Consider the following 22651-nt stretch of genomic DNA (forward strand, 5'->3'; position numbering starts at 1 on the left):
TCAGCATCAGAATATAGTAAATGGGAGACGAGTGAAGTTCATGGAATAGAAGACTCGCTACTGTGAAGTTCTCCCCAGATGACCGATCGATTTAATCCCAGTGGAAATCCCAATAAGGTTTGTGAAACCTCATCAGTCAATTCTAAAATTTATATGTAAAAGCAAAGGGCCAGGAGCAGCCAAGATCTAGGGCGAGCGTGCACGGAGGTTGACACAGTGTTTTCTAAAACATGGATGAAAAAATTAGATGGCCCCCGAAATTAGTCCGTGCCATTAGTATCCCTCAGATTTATTTGAAGATAAACACAGGCTTTTAAAAACACGTTATAAACTGATTTTTAAATGCACACAAACTCCTATTAAGCCTCTTTTAAAAACAGAAAGAAAACTTAACCCAAAAGCCTCACCTAATATAAAGCATTGAGCTACTGATAGATTTGAGCTCTGGCAAGCAATTGCAAAACCGTCGCTGTAAGTTTTGCGCCAGTGCTGGCACTGCCGTTTCCCCACTGTTCCATCTGAGTCACCAGCTAGTGGCTGAGCCCAGGCTCTGACACATGCTCTATTTATGATCATTGTCTTAACAACCGTTGTCAACCTTACCCATAAATCACATAGAGAAATAGAAATGTTTACGTGGCCTTCCGCCAGAAGGTGATGAGCAATATGAATTCACTTGGACACCTTATGAAAATGGCTGTAAGGAAACATTTCATCCAAAGTCACATCTCACTTGTAAAATGGAGCTGACGCATCCTCACAATTCTCAAAGGCCAGAAATTTCAAGGTTCGGTCTCATCCCAAATCCAGAAAAGTAAAAAGCAAAATGTACAGGCCAAATAATCGCTGACCTCTCCTGCATCCTGTAGTGTTTCGTCACGACAGTCTGAAATTACATTTTATGTTTGACAGTGTCCTCAGCGAGAGGATGAAACACGTAGTGAGTTAAAAACAACAGAAATGTAAAAGCGCAGTCACAGAGAATGCAGGAGGCAGTGGTTATCTCCTATGTCCAAATTCTCCTGTTTGGATATGGTCTCAAGGGTCACTTGGATGGAAAGGAGGCAGGGAGGACCTTTAAAGGACCCCAGCAGAACCCCGGCCCGAAAAATGCAACTTCCACCAGCCGTGGTCAGTGAGGCGCAGCTGTGTGAACACGCCTGGGATCCACTTCCTATCCTTTGTATCAAAGACTCAATCCTTTCTAAAGGCCGTGGTTCTCGTCCAATAATGGGAAAGCAGCAACCAGTCAGCTGAGGGGCTGACTCGTCTCCAACAGAGTCACAAGATGAGAAACCAACTCTTCCCTCATTCCTGAAGTTCTCCCAGGTGTTTTCAGGTGTTCGTTTATATTTCACATTAAACAATGTCCTAGCCTGATGATATTAGAAGTTAGGTCCTTACTAAATATTCTCTGTAGCCAACAATACCTGACACCTAGTTCATTAATGGAGTAGGATTTAAATCTATGTAATTCTCATGACTCCTATTTCATCATGAAACCTAGAAATTTCTTCCCTTTCCTATTGATTTACTTTTCAATTGTATGTAGACTTAAGCAGTCTCAGCCATCTTTAGCTGGTCTCCATTCAAATAATATACTTTTGTGTCTTTAATATTACAACTTCATTCTATTCATTATTTTGGTGTTTCTCCTCTGAAACTGCTCTATCTAGAGATAAGTGTGGCAGGGTAGAAAGAATACGTGATTTAACATCATGAAGGCTTTCGTTGGACTTACCAGCTGCGTGACCTAGGCTGTATAACTAGCCTCTCTGAGCCTGTTGCCTCATCTGTGATATATTTACTACGGATATATTTACTGCACAAGGTAGCTTTAAGGGTTAGTGGAAATATACATAGAGTACTTAGCATTTAGTAGACGCTCAAATGGCAGAGGTTTTAAAAATCTTTTTATTGCGGTAAAATATATATAACAAAATGCACCATTTTAACCACTTTTATGTGTACGACTTAGTGGCATTTAGGACATTTGCATTGCTGTATAACCATCAGCACTAACTACCTCCAGAACTTTATCACCTTAAAGTAAAACCCTGTAGCCATCCATTAAACAGCTCCCCATTTCCTCTCCCCCGGACATTGTCAACCACTATTCTACTCCATGTCTCTGAGAACTTGACTCCTCTACGTACGTGGTTTTGAAATAAATTTCCAGGCCCAAGATGGAGCCGCTCCTGCCAGGGGTTGTGCCCCAGTAAATGTTCCGTCTGACCAGAGACACAGTATATCCAGGCAGCCGATCCCCAAACGTGAATCCCACTCTGGGCTCTATACTTATTTCCTTGCCCCTTGGTCTTTCTAAATAAGGTCACATATGGACCTGCAGCCAATCGTTCCATCTCTGCACTGGGGCTTCTAACGCTCTATGAAACTTGCTCTCGCCCAAACATCCCTGGGGAAGACTGCTCCACTGCTTGGAAGGTGTGCTCCCCATGGACTGTTTCCTCGAATACAGGACAGCCAACTCTTGTCGTTTCACAGTGGAGTCCCACAATATTTGTCCTTTGTGACCGGCTTATTTCACTTGGCATAATGCCTTCAAGGTTCATCCACGTTGTAACAGGTGCCAAATGCTGAATAATATGGCCGGACTTACTGTTCAGCCATTGTATGGCTGGACCACATTTTGTTTTATCTGTTCATCTGTTGATGGAAGTCTGGGTTACTTCCATCTTTTGGCTACTGTGATTAATGCAAATGACAAGTGTTTCAACTACAGATTTTCTTCTGCCAAATATCCACATTAAGCAATCAAAACAGTTTGTCCCAGACTCACAGCAAAGGTTCTCCCTTTAGAATATCCATAAACCTATAGCAGAGGAATACTGATAGCTCCTACTTCTCATTGATGGAAATCCTATTTAAGCTCTCCTTACTTTTTCAAACCCCCCATGAGCAACATAATTCAATTAAACTATGAGGAAAAAAACAAACTGTTCATCACAAAGTTATTACAAACTGTCAAGCAAATACATAGAGCAATCTGGAGTTTGAAAATGCCAATCGATTACAAATTGTAGGTAAAAATCTGTGCTTCAGTGGGAAAACGATGCGTTATTCAGGTCACGCCCCTTCGGTTTTCCCGTCTAGCATGGCACTGCCTTTCACTTATTTTACAAGGAATTAAGTGGAAAAGAACTGATGGCAGTGCTACTGCTTCTGGTCTGCGGTCATGGAAATGAATCTGGACCAATCCTACCCCAATGTGGCAAAGACGCTTTTGCATCATTTTCAAGTTTAATATTCCTGGATCTATTCCGAGCAGAGCAGGGTCAATGAGCCTCCCCCAATTTTTCCCAGGGTTTTGACAACTGCTTCCTGCCTCCCTCTGACCAAGCCTCCCTTTCTGAGATCGGATGCAAGTTCAGCGCCAAAAGTTCTATCTCATTTCACCTCGTGCCTAAGGCAACCCAGGAGCTCGCAGACCACACTTCTGATCACCACCTCCTCCCGACCCCTTCTACAGTGAGTCAACCCTTCAGAAAGTAAACATCAAGCCCACAAAGAGATGGGAGCCCCAGGCTACATAGCACATACTTTCCATGGGGCAATATCCCCCAAATTAGTTCTTGGAGGCAGGAGGGGGAAGATCGTAGATATTATAACCGCATGTTGGGGCCTGTCAAAGCTCAGGCATCCCTGACGAAAATCTTATTCCTTAGTATTTAATTTCTCTTCTGGAGAGAATTAATTTTTCTCCTTGAGAAAATAATGAAAATACGGTTAAGAAGCGCGGCCTAGGGTCTAACTTTCTTCATCCCTATCACTGTTAGGTTTCCTCTACCTTCAAGTTTTCAGTTCTGTCTACATTTTCAGGTCTCCCATTTACTTATTCAACAAATACTTGAGTGCCTACTAAGTGTATGCACTGTAAACATACTGGTGGCAAGTCCTCAAGGGACTTAGCCTAGCTGAGACAAAGAGTGTGGTGTGGAAATTACCACATGAAAAGAGATTACCGAGACTTTTTTCTTTTTTAAGATTTTTTTAATTGGGGAAGGGGTACAGGACTTTATTGGGGAACAGTGTGTACTTCCAGGCCTTTTTTTTCCAAGTCAAGTTGTTGTCCTTTCAATCTTAGTTGTGGAGGGTGCCGTTCAGCTTCATGTTGTTGTCCTTTCAATCTTAGTTGTGGAGGGCGCAGCTCAGCTCCAGGTCCAGTTGGCAACCTTGTGGTTGAGAGGATGCGCTCCAACCAACTGAGCCATCTGGGAGCTCAGTGGCAGCTCAGCTCAAGGTGCCGTGTTCAATCTTTAGTTGCAGGGGGCAGAGCCCACCATCCTTTGCGGGATTCGAGGAATCGAACTGGCAGCCTTGTGGTTGAGAGCCCACTGGCCCATGTGGGAATCGAACCAGCAGCCTTTGGAGTTAGGAGCATAGAGCTCTAACCGCCTGAGCCACCGGAATGGACCCTTCTTTTTTTTTTCCCAAGCATAAAAACAGGTGCACAATGGAGCTTTAGAAAAATGAAAAAGTAATGCAAATTTAGAACGCGACATCTCAAAGAATGAGGACTGTTCCATATTCTGTGGGGCGGGGGCCGGGTAGGGGTGGGGGCTAATCCCATATTGTAATAGATATTTAGGGAGTTTAGAAATAATAGTTCCAATGGAAATTTGAGTGTGCTACTGGCATTATCACAACTTTGACTTAATTTTAGCTAAAAACAAATACATTTACAAAGTAAACAGACGCCATTTGGAAGTGGCAGTGGCAACGACCACTATCAGAGGAGAAAGCTTTAGTGGAAACAGTTGTGGCAAACCAGGCCGACTCACGCTGTTACCTGCAGTCAAGGTGCCACCTAATAACTGGTACATTCATGGAGTGCCATGCCTAGGACAGTGTCTGTTTCACAAACACACCCTGCTTTCAGCACTCCACTAAGAGACTCAAGTTCAGGTGTCATGCAGAATAAGCGACCACCAGAATGTGGACACGTGCTCAGAAAAGGATGGGGAGACCCCTGGTCCACCTATAAAATCATTTCTGTATTTCTGTTAGCAATCACCAATTCAGAATAGCAAGGGGACAGAAGTCAGGGGTTTCTCTTAAAAGGCTTCATCGTTTTCCCTTTTCAGGAAACAGCAAATTTTGTCAATTGGGCTTATTGTCAATAGGTTTTGTTTTGTTTTGTGTTTCCATGACTTATTCCATTTAATTCATTGAGTTTTGTGGTTTCGTGGAAGTTTTGAAAATTCTGAATGTGTACTCTAACATTGGTTCTTATGGAAGCTAAACACCACATATTAAATAGATTAAAAAAAATTTAGCCAACAGCTCACGTGATGAATCAGGATATTTCTCAGATCAGAACCATTACAATCTTTTCATTCAATTTCAAACCAACCAGGCTATGACAAAATCAAAAGCAGCTAACTTAAGTCTCCAATGTTTCTGAGAAGGGGGTAGCTTTTCCTTTCCCTGAAGTTTTAAGATCTCAGAGTAAATACATAAAGATATTGGCCGTACAAACAACAAGAACACATGAGGACGAGAGGTATAGTGATCCCTGAGCTAAGGGAAGATGTGGAGGTGGGTCAAGTTTGTACTGATGCCTCATTCCCCACTGGAAAAGCAGTTCAGTTGGTTGTGGTTTGTTAGCACTTACAAGGGATACAACAAACAGGTTTTATCTCACGTACAAATAATCGGTAAGAATTGGTTGACATCGACCTTGGTGGGAAAGGTCTGCAGTAGCTGCCCAGGGACAGAGGCAGGGTGTGGCCACACACGTGCTATGGGTTTGTTGATGCCACTTAAATCCATCAGTCGTCAGAAAGGACCGGGACCTTGCCAGGCCACCATTCGTTAACACTGCATCATCAGTGGTCGCAAGCAGCATGTTTTCCTCCAAAACAAACATTTCGTTTTCATAAATGGAACTTGATGGATATGTAGACGGATAAAATGGATTACACATCATAGTTCTCATCCACTGACTACTGTAGAATAGATGCCTTTGGGTACAGTATTTCTTTTTATCATTCTATGGGGAGAACCCACTCTATGTCAGAAATTAGGAGGGACACAAAGCAAACAACGTAAAATAAAACAGAAATACCGACATAGTCTTAACTCTGCAGGAGATTCTAACACGCTGTGCAGATGAGGGATGTTTAGTAATTAGGTTGTTAGAGAAATTGGGGCTTTTCGCTAGCAGAATGGTAAAAATCCAAAAGTTTCATTACACACGTGTTGGGGAGGCAGTGGCAAAACAGATTTAACAATTATCAAAACTAGCACCGCCTTTGGGCAAGTCTACATCTAGATAATTACTGTGCAAATATACTGGCACAAATGCAAAATGCCAGACACACAAGGTTATTTAATGCAACTTAGCTTGTAACTGTTTGTAATCGTAGCTGTACTCGCTTCCCATCACTGCTGTAACCGAGTCCCACAAACTGAGTGGCTTAAAACAACACAGATTTATTATCTCACAGTTCTGGGGGTCAGAAGTTCAACATGGGTCTTCCCGGCTAAAATCAGAGGCTTGTGCTTTCTGGAGGTTCTAGAGACGAGTGCATTTCCGAGCCTTTTCCAACTTCTAGAGGCTTCCCACAGTCCTTGGTTCCTGACCTCGCATCACTCCAACCTTCTGTTCACATCACCTTCCTGACTCCCACTCTCCTCCTTATAAGGACACTTGTGACTGTTTGCATTGGGCCCACCTGGATAACACACGCTAATCTCCCCGTTTCACGACCCTTAATCACATCTGCAAAGCCCCTGGTGCCGTGGAAGGCCACACACTCACAGATTCAGGGGAAGCATGTTACACATCTGTTATTCAGCTGCCACAGCAGCAGAAGACTGGTAACAAACTGACCATCAGGTTAAATAAATTACCGTAAATTCATACAGTACAATAACATACGGTCGGTTTTTGCAACGAGAAAACTCACTATGGACTCAACAGAAAGCTCTCCAATATATAATTTAGGTGAAAAAAAGCAAAGTACGGAACAGAGAAGGGGAGGTAATGTACAGCTGAGCTAGAACAGCACCGGTTTGAACTATGAGGGTCTACTTACACAGGGGTGGTTTTCCCTTGACTGGCACAGTTCAAAGCAGTGTTGTTCCAGGGTCAAGTGTACATAATATGCACGTATGTATAATGTTTAAACTACCCCTGGAATGACATATCAGAAACACACAATGGTGGCGGCCTCCGGGGTGGGAACTGGGTGGCAGTGTTACAGAATGAAGACTTTACGCCATAGACTCTTATAATTTTTGAAACTTTTAATTGTGCTACCTATCCGAGAAGTAAAATAGTAAAGTCTAGAAAGAGTAAAAAGAAAACGGAGTGCAAAATGAGTCCTAGATGGGCGAGATCAGTGTGGGTGAGTCAGCGGCCAGCTTTACACACACACACAAGACGGTGTCTGGGTCCCAGGCTGCCTCACAAATTACCCCACAATTTAGTGGCTTAAAACAACAAGTACCTATTATCTCTCAGTTTTTGGGGGGTCGGGAATCCAGGAATGGCTTAGTTGGGTGGATCTGGCTCGCTCAGAGATTGTCACAAGGTTGCAGTCAAGTTGTCAGCCTGCGCGGCCATCATCTCAACCCTTGGCTGGGGCTGGGGAGTCTGCCTGCAAAGCTCACACACCGAGCTGTTGGCAGGAGTCCATCCTCGCTGGTTCTTGGCCTCTGCTCCTCCCCATGTAGGCCATTCCACAGCGTGCTTGAGTGTGTTCACGACGTGGCAATTGGTAGGTGATTCGAAGAAGAGAGAGAATAAGAAGGAAGGAGAGAGAGGGAGATTGAAGACCAGCACCTGTCCTTTATAACCTAATCTTGGAAGCAACATATCACTTCTGCTGTACGCTACTGGTCACGTAGACCAACCTTGGTACAAGGAGGCACGGGACAAGCGTGAGAACAGCAGGAGGCACGGGGCATCTTCGGGGGCCATCTTGGAGGCTGGCTACGGCGGTGGAGAGGAGGGGAGGGCAGGGTGAGTGCACATGAGTGAAGGACGAAAAACATGAATGACCACTGAGTGTGTGAAAGACAGGAAGATGGACCAATTAGAATCCTAAGTGTGTACTTATACTGCAAAGCAGGGAAAATAAAAATACAGAGAGTGGGGTTTGGCCTAGTTACCAAGCCACTGACACACTACACTGGCCATGCTCAAATCTGTCCTCTAGACCTAAAGCTGAAAAATATGCTCATCCCACTGGAAAATTCTTTCAGCTATGTTAGGTTGTCTCCTGTGCTAGGAGGAAGCTTCTGAGAGAAGAGGGGCGTGTTTTCATTTCTGCACTACCTGCCACCCCACACCTATACGAGTGTGAAGCCCCAGCCCTTGTGGCACCCGTCCTGACAGCGTGAGAAACTAGTGTTTTTCTTCTTCACAGAGACTCCCCAACTCTTAGTCACATTTCATTCCAGAAAACTAGTCTCTTCTTTTTCAGTGGCAGCAGAGACATTGTATCAAAATATTATGCAGAACTGATATCATGTACCTCCTGATGATAAAAAGAGACAGACCATCTGTGTAACATTCCTTGTAAGAATAGTTGACCTAAAATATTATGAGGAACAATCAGAAAAATTCAGCCTGGAACATTCTATAAGACAACTGGCCTGGCTGCTTCAAAAATGTCAGTGTCATGAAAGAAAAACATACATATGTATATATACATACACACACACACACACACACACACACACACACACACACACACATATGGGAGACTGTTCTAGATTAAAGGTGACCAAAGGAATATGGCAATTAAATGTGATGTATAATCCTGGATTGGGTCCTGGTCATTTCAAAAGGAAAAAACATCCATAGAGTACATTATTAAAGCCACTGGGAAAATATGAATAGGGACTACCTATTAGATTAGGTCATATTACTATGTTATGTTTAGGGAATGTGTTTATGGTATTGTGGCTACATGGGAAAATGTCCTAGTTTTTAGGCAGAATATGATGACATATTTAAGACTAAAGTGTCATGATGTATGCAACTCCTTCAATGTTGCAGCAAAAAAGTGTGTGTGTGTGTGTGTGTGCGCGCGTGTGTGTGTCTCGGTTGGGGGAAGAGAGAGAAAGGAGGAAAGAGAAAATGAGAAATAGAGAGAATCAAGCGTGGCACAATGTGAACAACCTACGTGATGGTACATTAAGTGTTCACTGCATGATTCCTTGAACTATTCCATAGCTCCCAAAATTTTCAAAACAAAAAGTACATGTATGTATCTATGTATATGCCATATATATGCAGCATAAGTTAAGACAAGTTGCACATTCATGTAGATACAGTGCAAAAATGGGCTGTCACCGGTTTTGATGTTTGGAAAGCCCACCTCACAATTCACAGTGGGGAGAACTAACCCTATGACATGCTGTCATTACAAGTACCTGAGCCACAGAAGCCCACATGGAGACCCTTTTTATTTCTTATCCCATCAGGACAGGTGACGCATAACCTTTTGTGAGACAGAAATATTCCAAATGTTCAAAGTCTGCATTTCACTTGAGTCACACAGTTACTGAACTGAGCCATTCTCAACTTCATTCCTGAAATAAACCAAGAAATTTTGTCCTGAATTTTGTCCTATTTGGCCTTTAATGGGGAAAGAGCTGGAGGTGGCTTTTAGCACACTGTATTAAGATGGTAGCAAAATTGTTGGGGTGATCACTTTGTGAGGTGTGTAAATGTCTAATCACACTGTTGTTTTGTGCACCTGAAACTAATATAATAATAAGAAAAGGAAGGAAGGAAGGAGGGAAGGGAGGAAGGAAGGAAGGAAGGAAGGAAGGAAGGAAGGAAGGAAGGAAGGAAGAAAAAGGGGTCACTGCTCAAAGAACACTAGAGTGTATGGGAATATTTCTCATTCTGTAAATTATGCTGCCACCGTTCTCTTTCTTGCGTCAGCCTCATTCTTAGAATTCTATGGTGAATTGAACAAGTTATGTTCTTCTCACAGACCATATAAAGTGAGAGTTCTGTGGCCACCTCATGTCTCTTCGATCTCACCAAGTCTGGCTAAACTGTCCACATTCTTCTGGATAAAAGATTTCTTAAAGTTCAGCTTATGATCATCTCACCTCGGAGGGCAAGAAAGCAGCTTCAGGTACAGGAATTTCCTAAAGAATACGGTTATGATCATTTTACTCTGAGCAATGGGCAAGCAAGAACCCTGATTAATACATTTAGGTTTAGATATTGAGTATCTGTCGGTTTGGAATGCTCTCCATAAAAGAATAAGAGGTACTTTTAGTTTGGTCAGCAAGACCTGGCTGCAGTAACGCTCAGGACTTGTCTTTGTCACCTCAAGGAAGACAAGCAGTTGAGTCACAAAAAGTAGGTCCCCACTTCTTAGAAGTAGCCAGTGAAGTTAGTCCCTGCTTCTGTCGTGACAGTTTTGAGGAGATGGGTCAATGAAGGACAGGCCTGCTTCCAACGGACCACAACAACGAGCAGAAGAAACACTGGAACTGCTATGGTTTTGCACACTTGCCTGACTGCACGACGCCCTGACATTCACCAGGTCCTTTCAGTTTTTCCTAAACAGAAGCTGTGGTGGACACACCTCCCCTGCATCCTTCCACCAGGGGGTGGGCATCTGACACAGCTGATTTAATGAGAACCCTTCCCTTGGATTTTGGAATTAGAATTACGAAAGAAAATTCAGTCTTTCCTTGGGTAGTTGAAACTGATGACATATTGTTGGGAGCTGATGCTATCCTTATTCCAAAATGTGGGCAGACTAGAGAGGAAGCCAGTCAACAGAGAGAGAAGACAACAATACCATCCAAGTAGCACATCAAAGTAGATTCAACAAGGCTGAGTCTGCCCCAGCCAAGTGGGGGGCTGTCCCAAACACATCCTAAACCAAGTGAACCAATGAATATTAAAAGAGCAGAGATTGGGCTCCTCTGGAGAAACTATTCCATTAGTTATCTTTGACCTTATTTTATTTTTCTTATCCCAGATCACTCACAGTGGTTCTGCTTTTCTGATTAACCAGATACAAATATTAATAAAGAAGTGGGATCCAGGGAAGAGAAAGTTTAGGATGAGTTTTCTGAATTGGTACTCAGTTACCTGGGATTGTTTTTCCAACAGGATTAAATCTGAAGACACGAATGGCCCCCAGTGGTCTACGTGTACAGTGGTTTCTAACAAGTTACTTAAAATATAAGCCAGATACCGATAATCAAATCCCGTACAAGGCTAGTCTCAGGATGACCACGCAGCGGCTAACTTAGACCTCCGTAGTGAAAGTCATTAGTATAATAGGGTTAGCTGGTTTCTTACGAGGGACCTTCAAGAAAGAAAACAACGGGGAGCTCATGGCTTTCTTCCACCCAGCTTTATCGAGATACAATTGACACATAACGTTGTGTAAGTTTAAGGTGTGCAACGTGATGATTTGATACACTTACATATTTGAAATGATTACCGTGATAGGTTAGTTAACTCCTCTATCACCTCACATAATTACCTCGTGTGTTTGTGGTGAGAGCACTGAAGATCTATTTTCTCAGCAACTTTCTAATACACAACACAGTATTGTTGACTAGTCACCATGTACATTGGTCCCCAGAACTTACTCATCTTCTAACTCAAAGTTTGTACCCTTTGACCGACATCTCCCCCCTTTCCCCACCCCAGCCCCTAGCAACCACCTCTCCACCCTCTGTTTCTATGAGTGTGGCTTGTTTGGATTCTACACTGAGTGAGATAGATCACACAGTATGTGTGTCTTTCTCTGACTTATGTCCCTTAGCATAATGTCCTCAAGGTCCATGCATGTTGCAATGGCAGGATTTCTTTTCTCATGGCTGAGTAATATTCCATTGTATAGTTACATCACATTATTTTTATCCCTTCATGCACAGACAGATACCTAGGTTGATTCCATCTCTTGACTATTGTGAATCATGCTGCAGTGAACATGGGGGAGCAGATATCTCTTCCACATCCTACTTTCATTTTCTTTAGCTATATAGCCAGCCGTGGAATTGCTGGATCACTTGGTCGTTCTATCTTTAAGTTCTTGAGGAAACTCCATACTGTTTTCCACGGTGGCTAAATCAATTTACAGTTTCCTTTTCCCCACATGCTCACCAATCTCGTCTTTTGATAACAGCCATAGTAACAGGTGTGAGGTGACATCTCATGGTGGTTTTGATTTGCATCTTCCTGGTGCTCAGTGATGTTCAGCACCTTTTCATGTACCTGCTGGCCATTTGTACGTCTCCTTTGGGAAAAGGTCTATTCAGATCCTCGGTCCACTTTTTACTTGGATTATTTGGGTTTTTGCTATTGAATTATATGAGTTTGTTGTGTGTTTTGGACAGTAACCCTTTGTCAGATAAATATTTTCTCCCCTTCTATACGTTGCCTTTTCATTTTGCTGATTGTTTCTTTCTGCAGTACAGAAAGAAGCTTTTTAGGTTGGTGTGGTCCCACTTGTTGATACTTGCTCTTGTTGCTTATGCTTTTAGCACCATATCCAAAAATCATTGCCAAGACCAGAGTCATGGAGCGTTTTCCCTGTTTTTGTCTAGGAGTTTTACAGTTTGGGGGCTTACATTTAAGCCCTCCATCCATTTTATGGACAAAAAAGGGGGCACTGTAATAAATCATAAATTCCTAACTGGGCAGGTCGCAGTGGGTAGTCATTCCCCAGGCCTATAACTTCTGCGGTAAAAGGTTTTTCAGCCAGCCCTGTCATTATTCTCGGTTAGCACACCTTTGAGATGCCAGAAGGAATACCCCTGGAAGGTGTAACCACCCTTAAGACAGCACATACTCTCGGAATCCAATCCCCGCCTTGCCTTCTCCCACCTTCGTGCAGTCTTCCTTAGTTCCCTCCTGCATTTCAAATGCATGGAAGCTGCAAAATTGTTATTCTCCACAGCATTGGAGACCTTGCTCCTTGGCATATGTCATCAGTTTGGCTCAAATAAACTCTTAAGGAAAATCCTCTACAGGTTTGGACATTTCTTACGTCAATAATTTCAAGTTAACTTCTAATGGGAGAGTTAGACATATAGATATATATTGATTACAACATGTCATAACAATAAAAGTGTTAATAACATGCAGGCACAATAAGTTCTTTTGGCTGGTCTAATAATTAAATAGACATGAAACAGATTAACAAGAGAAAATAGCCAAAATTACCTACATACGTACGAGACCCCCACACACGAGTCAGAGACCCCATATACATAAGAGGTTCAGAGACAGGAAGTTAAAGTGAGGTACGTATGATATTCTGTGCTAAGGACGAGGTAAGGTGCCCTGGGCTTCAGAGGGCAGGAGGGTCACTGCAGGATAAGAGCAGATGTTCAGTAATTAGATGTTTGCCTGCCCTATAGACAGGTCGTAAAATGTTATCTCCGGTGGTAACTCTTATTCTGAGCAAGGCCCTTAATTTAAATTCTTTAAGGGGGACATAAAAGTTTCTTGTGAGCCTGCAGGGTCTCGATTGCCTTCAGCTCGAAATAATCCACATGCCAAAGTGGCACATTTTGGGGGGCCTGTCCTGAACCCCTAGAGTACCGTACCTAGGAGGGAGAAATTAACTCGGATTTAGGTTGGCGAAGGGTAAACATAACACAGCAAAGTTTCTAAGAGATAATGATGTCCAAGGGACGTTTGTAGGACACACAGGTGAATGGGCAGTGAGCACACTCCAGACAGAGACAAAGGCAGGCGGAGAGTGTGAGGCTGAGAGGACCCTCCCAGGAAGACAGGGCCGGTGCGGAGGGGGCAGGGCACAGCTAAAGGAACTGGCACCTGGGGCCTAAGAGAAAGGAATACCTCCCAGGAGAGAAACGTCCCCACTATGCAGGCAGCAAGGACTCACAGATAAGCACCTCCGTTTGCCTGGCAGCCCCCCTGCCCTGACAGAATGGAAATGCACAGAACCTGAGGTGAGTTGTTTACTTGTTAATGATGGGCACTTCCTTCTGTACTTAATGAGTCATTCGGGCCCTTCCTGGCTGCTGCTGGGGTGCACAAACCCCTCCTACAATCGGGTTGGCTCCTTCAGTTCTGGGAGTGACCGGCCAGGTCCTCCAGGCAAGTTGTCGCAGTGCCTCCTTTTCCCGTCACGAGAAGGTAAAATCCCAGTTATCAGGAATAGACCTGGTCTGGGAGGGGGGCCGCTGGGGTGAACGTGAGCTTCCTGGGAGACACAGCTACAACCATCACATCGTTTGCCCCTTCCTGTGGCTGGCGGAGCATCCAGAGGTCAGGAGTGCAGATTTTAGTATTTTGATGGGGATTGTAAACTGCAACTATTTAAAGGGTGTTGCCTTGGAATTGCTTGTTGTTGTTTTTTAAGTTTTAAATTTGATTTATGTAAGCATTTATTTCTTAATGATAATTTTGGAATTATAACTTAATTGATAGAATTAATATTCTTTAGGGGCTAAGACTACTTGAGAAAAATTGTTACACAGACTTTTAAAAACATCCCTGGGTTTAAGTAATTTCTTACTCTTTGCACCCCATAGTAATGTACACATCTGGTTGGGTCTATGACCTGGCAGTACTCTGCCCCCCCCCCCATAGGATTACTTGCCTATTTCCTTTATTTTCTGGGATAGAATGAGATTCTTAAAACGTCTCACTTAGGCTAGTACACAGACTGCCATGTGTGTAATCGACCTGACATGTACAAGCGCCTGATTTAAATGAGCTTTACCTGAAGCCTACTCTGTAAGAGGCATTGCCTTCACATGTCGCTGCCACACAGCCCCTTCAGTTGCAGAGCAACATGGCTCCTTTCCTTAAGCACACCACAATACCCTCAAGGAAATCAACTTAGATGAGGCATCCAGCTGTTAACAGCGTGCCATCGTTCAATAAATGCTTGTTCGGGGTTTACCCCATGTCGGGCACTGAGGACAGCATGGCAGACGGGGCAGACAGGACCCTCTTCCCCCACCTTACAGCCCAGTGGAGGGAACAGATTCTGTTAAGTAACAAAAGAATTACAAGTTGTGATTATGGCTAGGAAGAGAAACAAGGAGCGACAAGAAGAACCCCCGCAAGAGGAATGACCTACGTAGGAGTCCGGGAAGGACGCAGTGGGGAGGTGACATTGAAGCTGAGACCAGAGGACACTGAGTCAGGCCTTCCAGCACTGGAGGGAACGTACGTCTGGCAGAGGGAAAAGCTTGTACCGTCCTGAATGAGCTTGATATGTTTAAGGGACTAACAGACAGATGTGCCCAAGGCATAACATCTCCAAGATCGCACGGGATGCATCTGGAGAGGCAGCTCGACCAGAACGACTCTGGAGCACTTTGGGCAGGAGAGAGACCTGACCTGAGGTGTATTTTGATGAGGTCACTCTCTCTGGCTTCTACGTGGTGTGCCGGTGGGGGCAGGGAGAACAAACGCAGAAATCAATAGAGCTTCTAATCGTGTTTTATGTAAGACACTGGCTTGGAGTACCAGTGACTGCAGTAGGTGTATTTGAAGGTGCAATAAACAGGCATACTGGTGGGTGGAGTGGGTGGGACAGGTGGTGAGTGAAAGAGCAGAGTAAACGATGACTCAGATTTCTGACTGGATAATTGGGAAGATGGCAAAATCCTACTCCAAGATGGGGAAGACCAGTGGAAAAGCAGGTTTGGGGAAAGAACTTTTCACTCCTTAAGTGTATGCCTCAGTCTCTTAGTCATAGCAACAACTTAGATTTCAGCTTAGTATTTCAATTAAAAGGGAGGTGTATTATGAGGAAACTGCTGGGTGACCTAACTAAGGCCCCTATTTTTTTTTATAAGGGTTTATGCACATTTTTTATTCAGATTGCGTTTGCCTGGAGGGATTGGGTAGGCTAAAGAAAAAGAAGATCACGGGGGCTAAAGACCCCCCAAGCTGCCTCTTTTGAGGGCTAAACACCCCCAAAGCTACCTCTTGGTATTGTCACTCACCAAGAAATTAGGGAAGAGAAATAGTACTATTGAACTTCAATATTTTCTTTAAATAAGGAATTCGATATACATTTTCCATGTTATTTCATGCATGGGTTATCTTTCCAACAGTGTAGCTAGTTCTGCAAGAAAATAATTAAAGATGTAAATGTGTAAGGCAAGAGCTAAAACCACTCCAAACAGTGCAAGGTTGTGAACTTATTTAATTTGCCCTTCCCCTGAGGAGTCATTTCTTGGATCACTGACTTATTATTCTATAAAACAGTGATAACCCCTGTCATCCTCAGCCTATTGCCAGAGTAGGATCCAGCTGTGGGGTTTGGAGAGTTTATGTTGATTGGGTTTTAATGACTCAGTTAATAAAGGTCATTCCTAAAAGTAACAGAAAACTAAGTGTGTGGAAACAGAATGGGTAAGGCTGACTTGAGGGTTATTTCTAGTAGTTCCTTGGTGTTGTCTTTAGATATATGTTTAATCCTTAAAAACAATTAAGAAGTATCCTTCCTTTTAATCAATTTACTGATGCCATATTCAACTACATTGTAAAATGCTATTTAAAACCCCTCAATAACAAAAGGTAGCACATAAATACCAGGCTTAAAATATGTTAGAGAATATTGGTATAATATATTCTTAATATAATATTGATAACAGTATAATTGTAGTTACATATATCTAAAGTGTTCTCACTATCTTTGAGACAATGAAATAACTTGAATCTCAGGTAAAATCTGGTTGGACATGAATTCTAACGTTAAAAGGGACTTTAAAAAGCATTTAATCTTGTCCTTTAAATAGTTAATAACAGCAAATGATTTAGTAACTATTTATCCAAAATGGTGATTATTAGACTGAAAGAATTTCCTAAAGTAAATGGTGATTATTTGATTTAACCAGTGAGATGAGATAAAAATGTGTAATTTATAAGTGTAATAAATGTCTTAGTCTTACAAAGCCTTCATGATCTGGCTCCTGTGGGCTCTTCCAGCCTTCTCTGCCTCTCTCCCTCTCCGCCTCTCTGTCTCTCTCTCTCTCTCTCTCTTTTTCAACGCCCCTCTCCCCAGTCTTCTTAGCTTCAGCTTTACTACTAATCTTTCTACTCTGCGCCTCAAACCCACACTGCTGGCTCAGGTCTCGGGACCTCTGCCTGGAATTCCTTTCCGTCATTGTGTGCTGGGTCATTCAACAGGCCTAGTATTACTTCCGGCCGGAAGCCGTCTGGCCATCTCCTCTCCCCCAGTGTCAGAGCCTAGGGGGGGCTTCAGTAGTTCGTGGGTAAGAGTCTGCTTAGTTTTCCTGGGCTGGCCCAAATTAACACTGCCGCATTCGCTGGTCAATCCCCAAGCCCTGGACAACGTCTGGAACGTAAGAGATGCTGGGAATGAGTGAGTGCATAAAGACAGTGAGCGCTGAAGGATTTGAAAGTTATAGTTCACACATTTAAACAATAACATAAACCTGAAGAAATAAAGTTGCTGTTTTTAAAAAATATATAGTTCATTTCCATTCATTTCTTCTCTAAATAGAGAACATACACAGCCTGGCATCTGTTTGACATGAGACAAAATTTTTAGTATTGTGGTCGGTTAATTCTCTGTCAATAGGTTAGATAAAATGCAGACTCCAGAGAGTTACACATGCAAATGGCAGGATACTGTAGCAAACCAACTCAGCCAAGTACAACTCACAACCTGTAAGCTTTCTCCTCCGCAAATGAGTTAAAGTCTTTAAAATATTCTTGTTGGAAACGAACAGCCTTTTAAAAACAGCCAGCATTTCTCCCAGAGAATGCATTTGGTCTGGGTTCTTCCATTTCTGAAATTATGCAAGGCAAGACTTGGTTTTGCATAAAGGTTTAAGATCTTTTAGGTCTCCATAGAAAAGTTATTTTTAGGAGCAAAAGGGGTAATAAAACATTAACTTGGGAAAGAAAGGCCGAGCGCTATGTCGCTAGAGAAATTTGAAAAAAAGATGGAACTCGTGTTAGACCTGCTAACTCCAGAATGCCTTTTGCCAAACAAGGTGGGAAACCGAAAAAAGAAATCGTAAAAAAAGTTTTTTCGTGTCCTACCTCGTAGAACCTCTAGCAATGAATCAAGTACGCTTGGAAAACCTCCTCTCTCTCTCTCTCTTAAATCGAAGACGGTGGCGGAGAGGACGGGGTCTCTAATGAATACGAGACCCAGCCTCGCTGCTTGTTCAATTGCTTACATTTTAGAAGCAGGATGACAGTTTACAGTGAATGAACAACCATCTAACTAAAATAATGACCATGGCAGGAACAGGTAGTACTAGCAAGTGGATTTGCTCGGGGGTAATTTCAGGAAGGAACGCCCTGGGGCGCTGCACCCTCCCGTCCACACCGCCGAGCCCCCGCGTCCCCCCGCTCCCAGCTCCGCCGTCCGCGCTCGTGACCCAGCCCGTCACTCTCCGCAGGGCTGGGCCCCCTCCGCTCCCCGGGAGAGAAAGGCGCGCGGGGGAGAACCGTAGTTTCGGGTCCAAGGCGTGAAAAGCCCGCACCGGTTGGGGCGCCCCTCCCCGGCCGCCCGGCCCGGCCCCTTACGCTGGAGCTCCATGGTCAGCTGCTCCCGGGCCGCGGCCTGAGCCCGGCGCCGCCTCCGCCCCTCCTAACGCCTCTCCTCCCGGGCAGGCGTCGCTCGGGTTGTCCTGACAACCGGGGGGCGGGGAGGAGGGGCTAGAAGGACGGCGACAAGGAGGGACCAAAAGCCGCGAGGCAGCGGGCGAGCGCGAGGGCCCGCGCGTCGCCGGGGGACCCAGTGAGGTTGGCGGTCGGGTCGCCGGCTGAAGACTCTGCCCCGGAGGCCCGATCCGGGGGCCGCGCCCTCCCTGGTGGCCCTTGTGCTCCCGGTGCAGCCTGTGCCCCGGCCTTAGGGGCGGGCGGGGACCTGCGGGGCCCCTCGTCGCTGTCCCGAGGCGTCCATCGGTCCGTCTGTCCGTGTGTCCAGCGAGCTCGGCCTGCACGGCGGGGAAGGGCGGCGGGCCTGAGCCTCCCTCCCCCGACTCAGGAGCCGCCGCTGCAGGTAAAGGCCAGGCCCGGAGGCCGGAGGGGCGGGTGGGCGGCCCTGGCCACCTGTTGCGGCCGCCGGGACTCAGCGCGCCCCCGGCAGCCTCGCGGCCCGGTACCTGCCAGTCGGCCCCGGACGACCCCGCCCCGACTCCGAAATGCTCCTGGCGGAGGCGGCCTCCCCGCCGCTGCCTCCACAGCCCGCGTCTGAGCGAGAGGCGCGAACCTCCGCACACCCGCCTCCTAGCGGGGTTCCCTCGGCGGCCGGGGCCTGGGGAGGGGGTCACTCGGGCCCCAGTTACGGGAAGCACTGAGCAAATCAGAGCCTCTCTGCCCTCAGCACTGGGCCAGATGTGTCTCTTGAATCATGGAACCCAGGAGAATTCCTTTGCCTGGCATTGCACTGTCATCCCCAAGTATCACATTTCAGGCAGTGGGCCCGGGTTCGGAGCTCTACGGCCGGGTTAGCTTTTTTGTGTCTGTTTTGTTTCAATCCTCCGAGTTTTCCGTGGAGGGACGGAATCTGCCCATATGTTTTGTACCAAAACTTTGTAGGGCTGTTAAACAAATGTAGCATTATCCTACCCATGGTCTTCCGTAATACTGGTTTTTAAAACAATGTTGCAGGTCGTGCTTTGAGGAAGCTGTGAGGATCGCAAGGGATTTTTCTCTGGTAGGTCGTAAAAACATCAAACAATCAGGAGTGTCATAGGTTAAGCAAAAAGGAACCCTAAGGAGGAGAGAAACATGGAGGAGAGAGAAGGAAACAATTGAGGGTGGAAGTGCAGATGGGAGGGCAAGTTCATGACTGACTTAGTTGCTCCCATCTGGAGATTGTGTTCTCTGACAATTCCTGCCGCTGCTCTAGACAGTACTTAAAGGAAATGGAAAGAAGAACCCTTTTTGGGTCATGTAAGTGATAACTCATTCTTTGGCACTAGACAGATTTCCACTCCGTAGATGACAACAAGGACACCAAGAACAATTAATTTCCTCAGAGATCATTCAGACGTTGATTGAACGAACCTGAGAAGCACATAGTCTATGTTGGAAACCGAGATTTATTATATTCCACCAAATTAGGCCTTCCCCGATCAGACTATGGTGAATTTTTCAGATTAATTGTCAAAGCAAGAAGCTTCATGTATGGGTCTTGACACGCAGTGTCAATATATACAGAACCCATAATTCCTAAGCTAAAATATTAAAACAATAAATTCAGTTTGGAAAGGAAACACTTCATGGTACCTTAACCAACTGTTCCTGAAAAGTATAGATCAGATGCATTTTTAGAGAGAAAGCCTCTAACATCAACAGTATTTCTGTAGTACATGTTTTCAAACTCTGGTATTCATATCATTAGCAAAATCATGAATTGGTGGTCTCATCCAAGAAACAGAGTGATGCTCATTAGTAGTATTATTAAAAATGACAAGATAGTGATGAAAACCTGGCATTCACACACAAAAAGAGGTGGGGTTTCATTTTCCCAAACCGAAAAGGATTAGACATTTGCATTTAAAAATAAGACAAAGAAAGAAACAACATTGCAGAACTCCATGCTAAAGTAACAAGGACTCAAAAAATTGGTAGTTGCCTGCAGATTTTAAGGTTGGAAAAATGGAGCTATGTGTTACTGAAGTACTTTATGGTGGTATGAAAGAATGATTTTATCAGTAGCTATGAAGTTAACATTGAGGAAGTATTGCATTGAAATTTTAGGTAATAGATAACTTTGGCAATTGTGAAAAGAAACATTTGATTTTAGGGGATAGTGTATGCATGGAAGAAGTGACTGGTTGGGAGGTGGAAATGGGGGACGGGAAGGCACTCATGTCTGAAGCAGGGGCAATATGCAGTTTCTTTCTCCCTAGGGCACCCTTCACCCGGTAGTATTTGTTAAATGTCTGTTGAATGAATGAGAAGAGCTTCAGAGAAATTGCTTTAGATAAAGGGATATGCTTTATTATTGGAGGAAGTATCCTGAGGTTAGAAAGTTGCTAAAAGCATAGGGGCTGAGATGAATGATAAAGGCACTGGTTGTCCCTTTTGCTACCATTGTGCTTTCTTTTTCACTGGCATGCTCAGGATGTTATTGGTTATCAAGGGAAAAACAAAGTCTTGACGTCTAAAAAAGTTCCCAAGGTCATCACTGGATAGAATAGTTACATTATTACTTACTTTGCTGATGCTTAACTAAGTGTAACGAACCACAGCACTGTCACCAGGGAATAACAAGGTAGCAATGGAGAGACACATACAGCCTTTCTTTTTCTTATTTAAATCTCTGGATCATGTTATAATTCGAAGTATTACTAAAAATAACTCTAGTAGGAAGTTAATATTATTTAATGCAAGTTGGATAATTAATAGAAAAAGCAAATGAATGTGCCTTTTCTGTTTCCTAACCTTAGTATCACATGTTGGAGGAAGTTTTCATTCTTGGTTTTGGACTTTTGGGTTTTGTTTTACCAGAGTGAGGGTACTTTTTTCTCTTTTTCTGTTACTTTCTGAAACTCATAAGGAGTTGAGTCCAATGTTGAAAGCCATTAAATGTTCATTTTTGCTGTTTCCTTTTTGTTCTCCAGACCTGTCATAGTTTGCACTCAAATTGTTGGATTCAAGGAATGCCTATGTACCAGCCTTTTACTCATCATGGACTAATCGGGCTGTAGGACCCTGCTGCCCACCACCCTTTCTGGAAAGTCTTCCAGGATTAGGCTCATGCCCACTAAATGCACTTCTCTCTCCTCCTGAGGGCACAGTTTGGTCCTTAGTCCACTACTAAACTTTCTGTAGAGTTTCTCTCATTTTTTGCGTTTGGGTCTTGTGCTTCTGCTTAAACATTTGAGGAGCTAAGTCCATGATTTAGGTTTGTTCTATATTCCTTTTAGTTGATCGTGAGTTTTCAGTATATACCTGATAATTTAAGTAGGATAATAACAGAAAGAGGACAAGCCTTTGGTCAGGGATGATGGAATTACTTTCTAGCTCTGCCACCTTGGGAAAGTCAGGAGCTATTTATTGTTTCCTCACTGGTAACTGGGGCTAAGAAAACCTGCAGTAGTTGTCTAATAGTCGAGTTGTGAGAGTCAAAATAAATGAAAAGTGATTAGAGATATGAATAAAAATGTGGTGTTTATTGTAAAGAAGTTAAATGTAAAGGGCTGTGATTGATTCAGACATACAGCAAATCTTGACTGAGCAGCCGTAGTCTGTGAGGTGCTTCCTGGGTCCTGGGGTTGCTATTCGGGGGAATAGGCAATGACCAGGTAGACTGAGTGTGAGGGCAGGAGGGCTTCCTAGGCAGAGGGGCAGCCCGGGCAAAGGCACGGACGGGTGAGAACAGCTCTTACCAGCAGTTCACTGAGGCTGGAGCAGAGAGAACTTAGGTTTCAGCTTTTATTGGATCTCACCCATTTGGAGCAAAAATGAATATAAGACCCGGTCTTATTTTACTATAATATCAGACCAGGTCTTATATAATATAATATCAGACCGGGTCTTATATTCATTTTTGCTCCAAAAGACGCATTAGAGCTGATTGTCCGGCTAAGTCTTATTTTCGGGGAAACAGGGTAGCTAACTGCATAAATAAGCCAAATTAATATTTTATCACACTTCATTAACTCTGCTTTTGCTCAGATGTTAATTTTTAGAATATTATTCAGT

At 44.0% G+C, this 22651-nt stretch overlaps 2 protein-coding genes across 5 annotated transcripts in view; one reads left to right on the top strand and one right to left on the bottom strand.

Annotated features, from left to right (window-relative positions):
* FANK1 (fibronectin type III and ankyrin repeat domains 1) overlaps window positions 1-22651 on the bottom strand; it is a 75333-nt gene that overhangs the window by 52091 nt on the left and 591 nt on the right. The window contains exon 2 of the mRNA XM_074338662.1: window positions 18518-19250. Within this exon, the coding sequence (XP_074194763.1) occupies window positions 18518-19250 (733 nt within the window). The remainder of the gene's footprint in view (window positions 1-18517; window positions 19251-22651) is intronic.
* DHX32 (DEAH-box helicase 32 (putative)) overlaps window positions 18665-22651 on the top strand; it is a 38437-nt gene continuing 34450 nt past the window's right edge. For 2 of the 4 annotated variants that reach the window (XM_019742183.2, XM_019742186.2), the window contains exons 1-2: window positions 18665-18995; window positions 19607-19652. The gene's annotated coding sequence lies outside the window, so the exon portion shown is untranslated. The remainder of the gene's footprint in view (window positions 18996-19606; window positions 19653-22651) is intronic. The other 2 variants (XM_019742184.2, XM_019742182.2) reach the window with 1 other exon arrangement.

The sequence above is a fragment of the Rhinolophus sinicus genome, linkage group LG07 (assembly GCF_036562045.2).
Source record: "Rhinolophus sinicus isolate RSC01 linkage group LG07, ASM3656204v1, whole genome shotgun sequence".
Classification (NCBI taxonomy): Eukaryota; Metazoa; Chordata; class Mammalia; order Chiroptera; family Rhinolophidae; genus Rhinolophus; species Rhinolophus sinicus.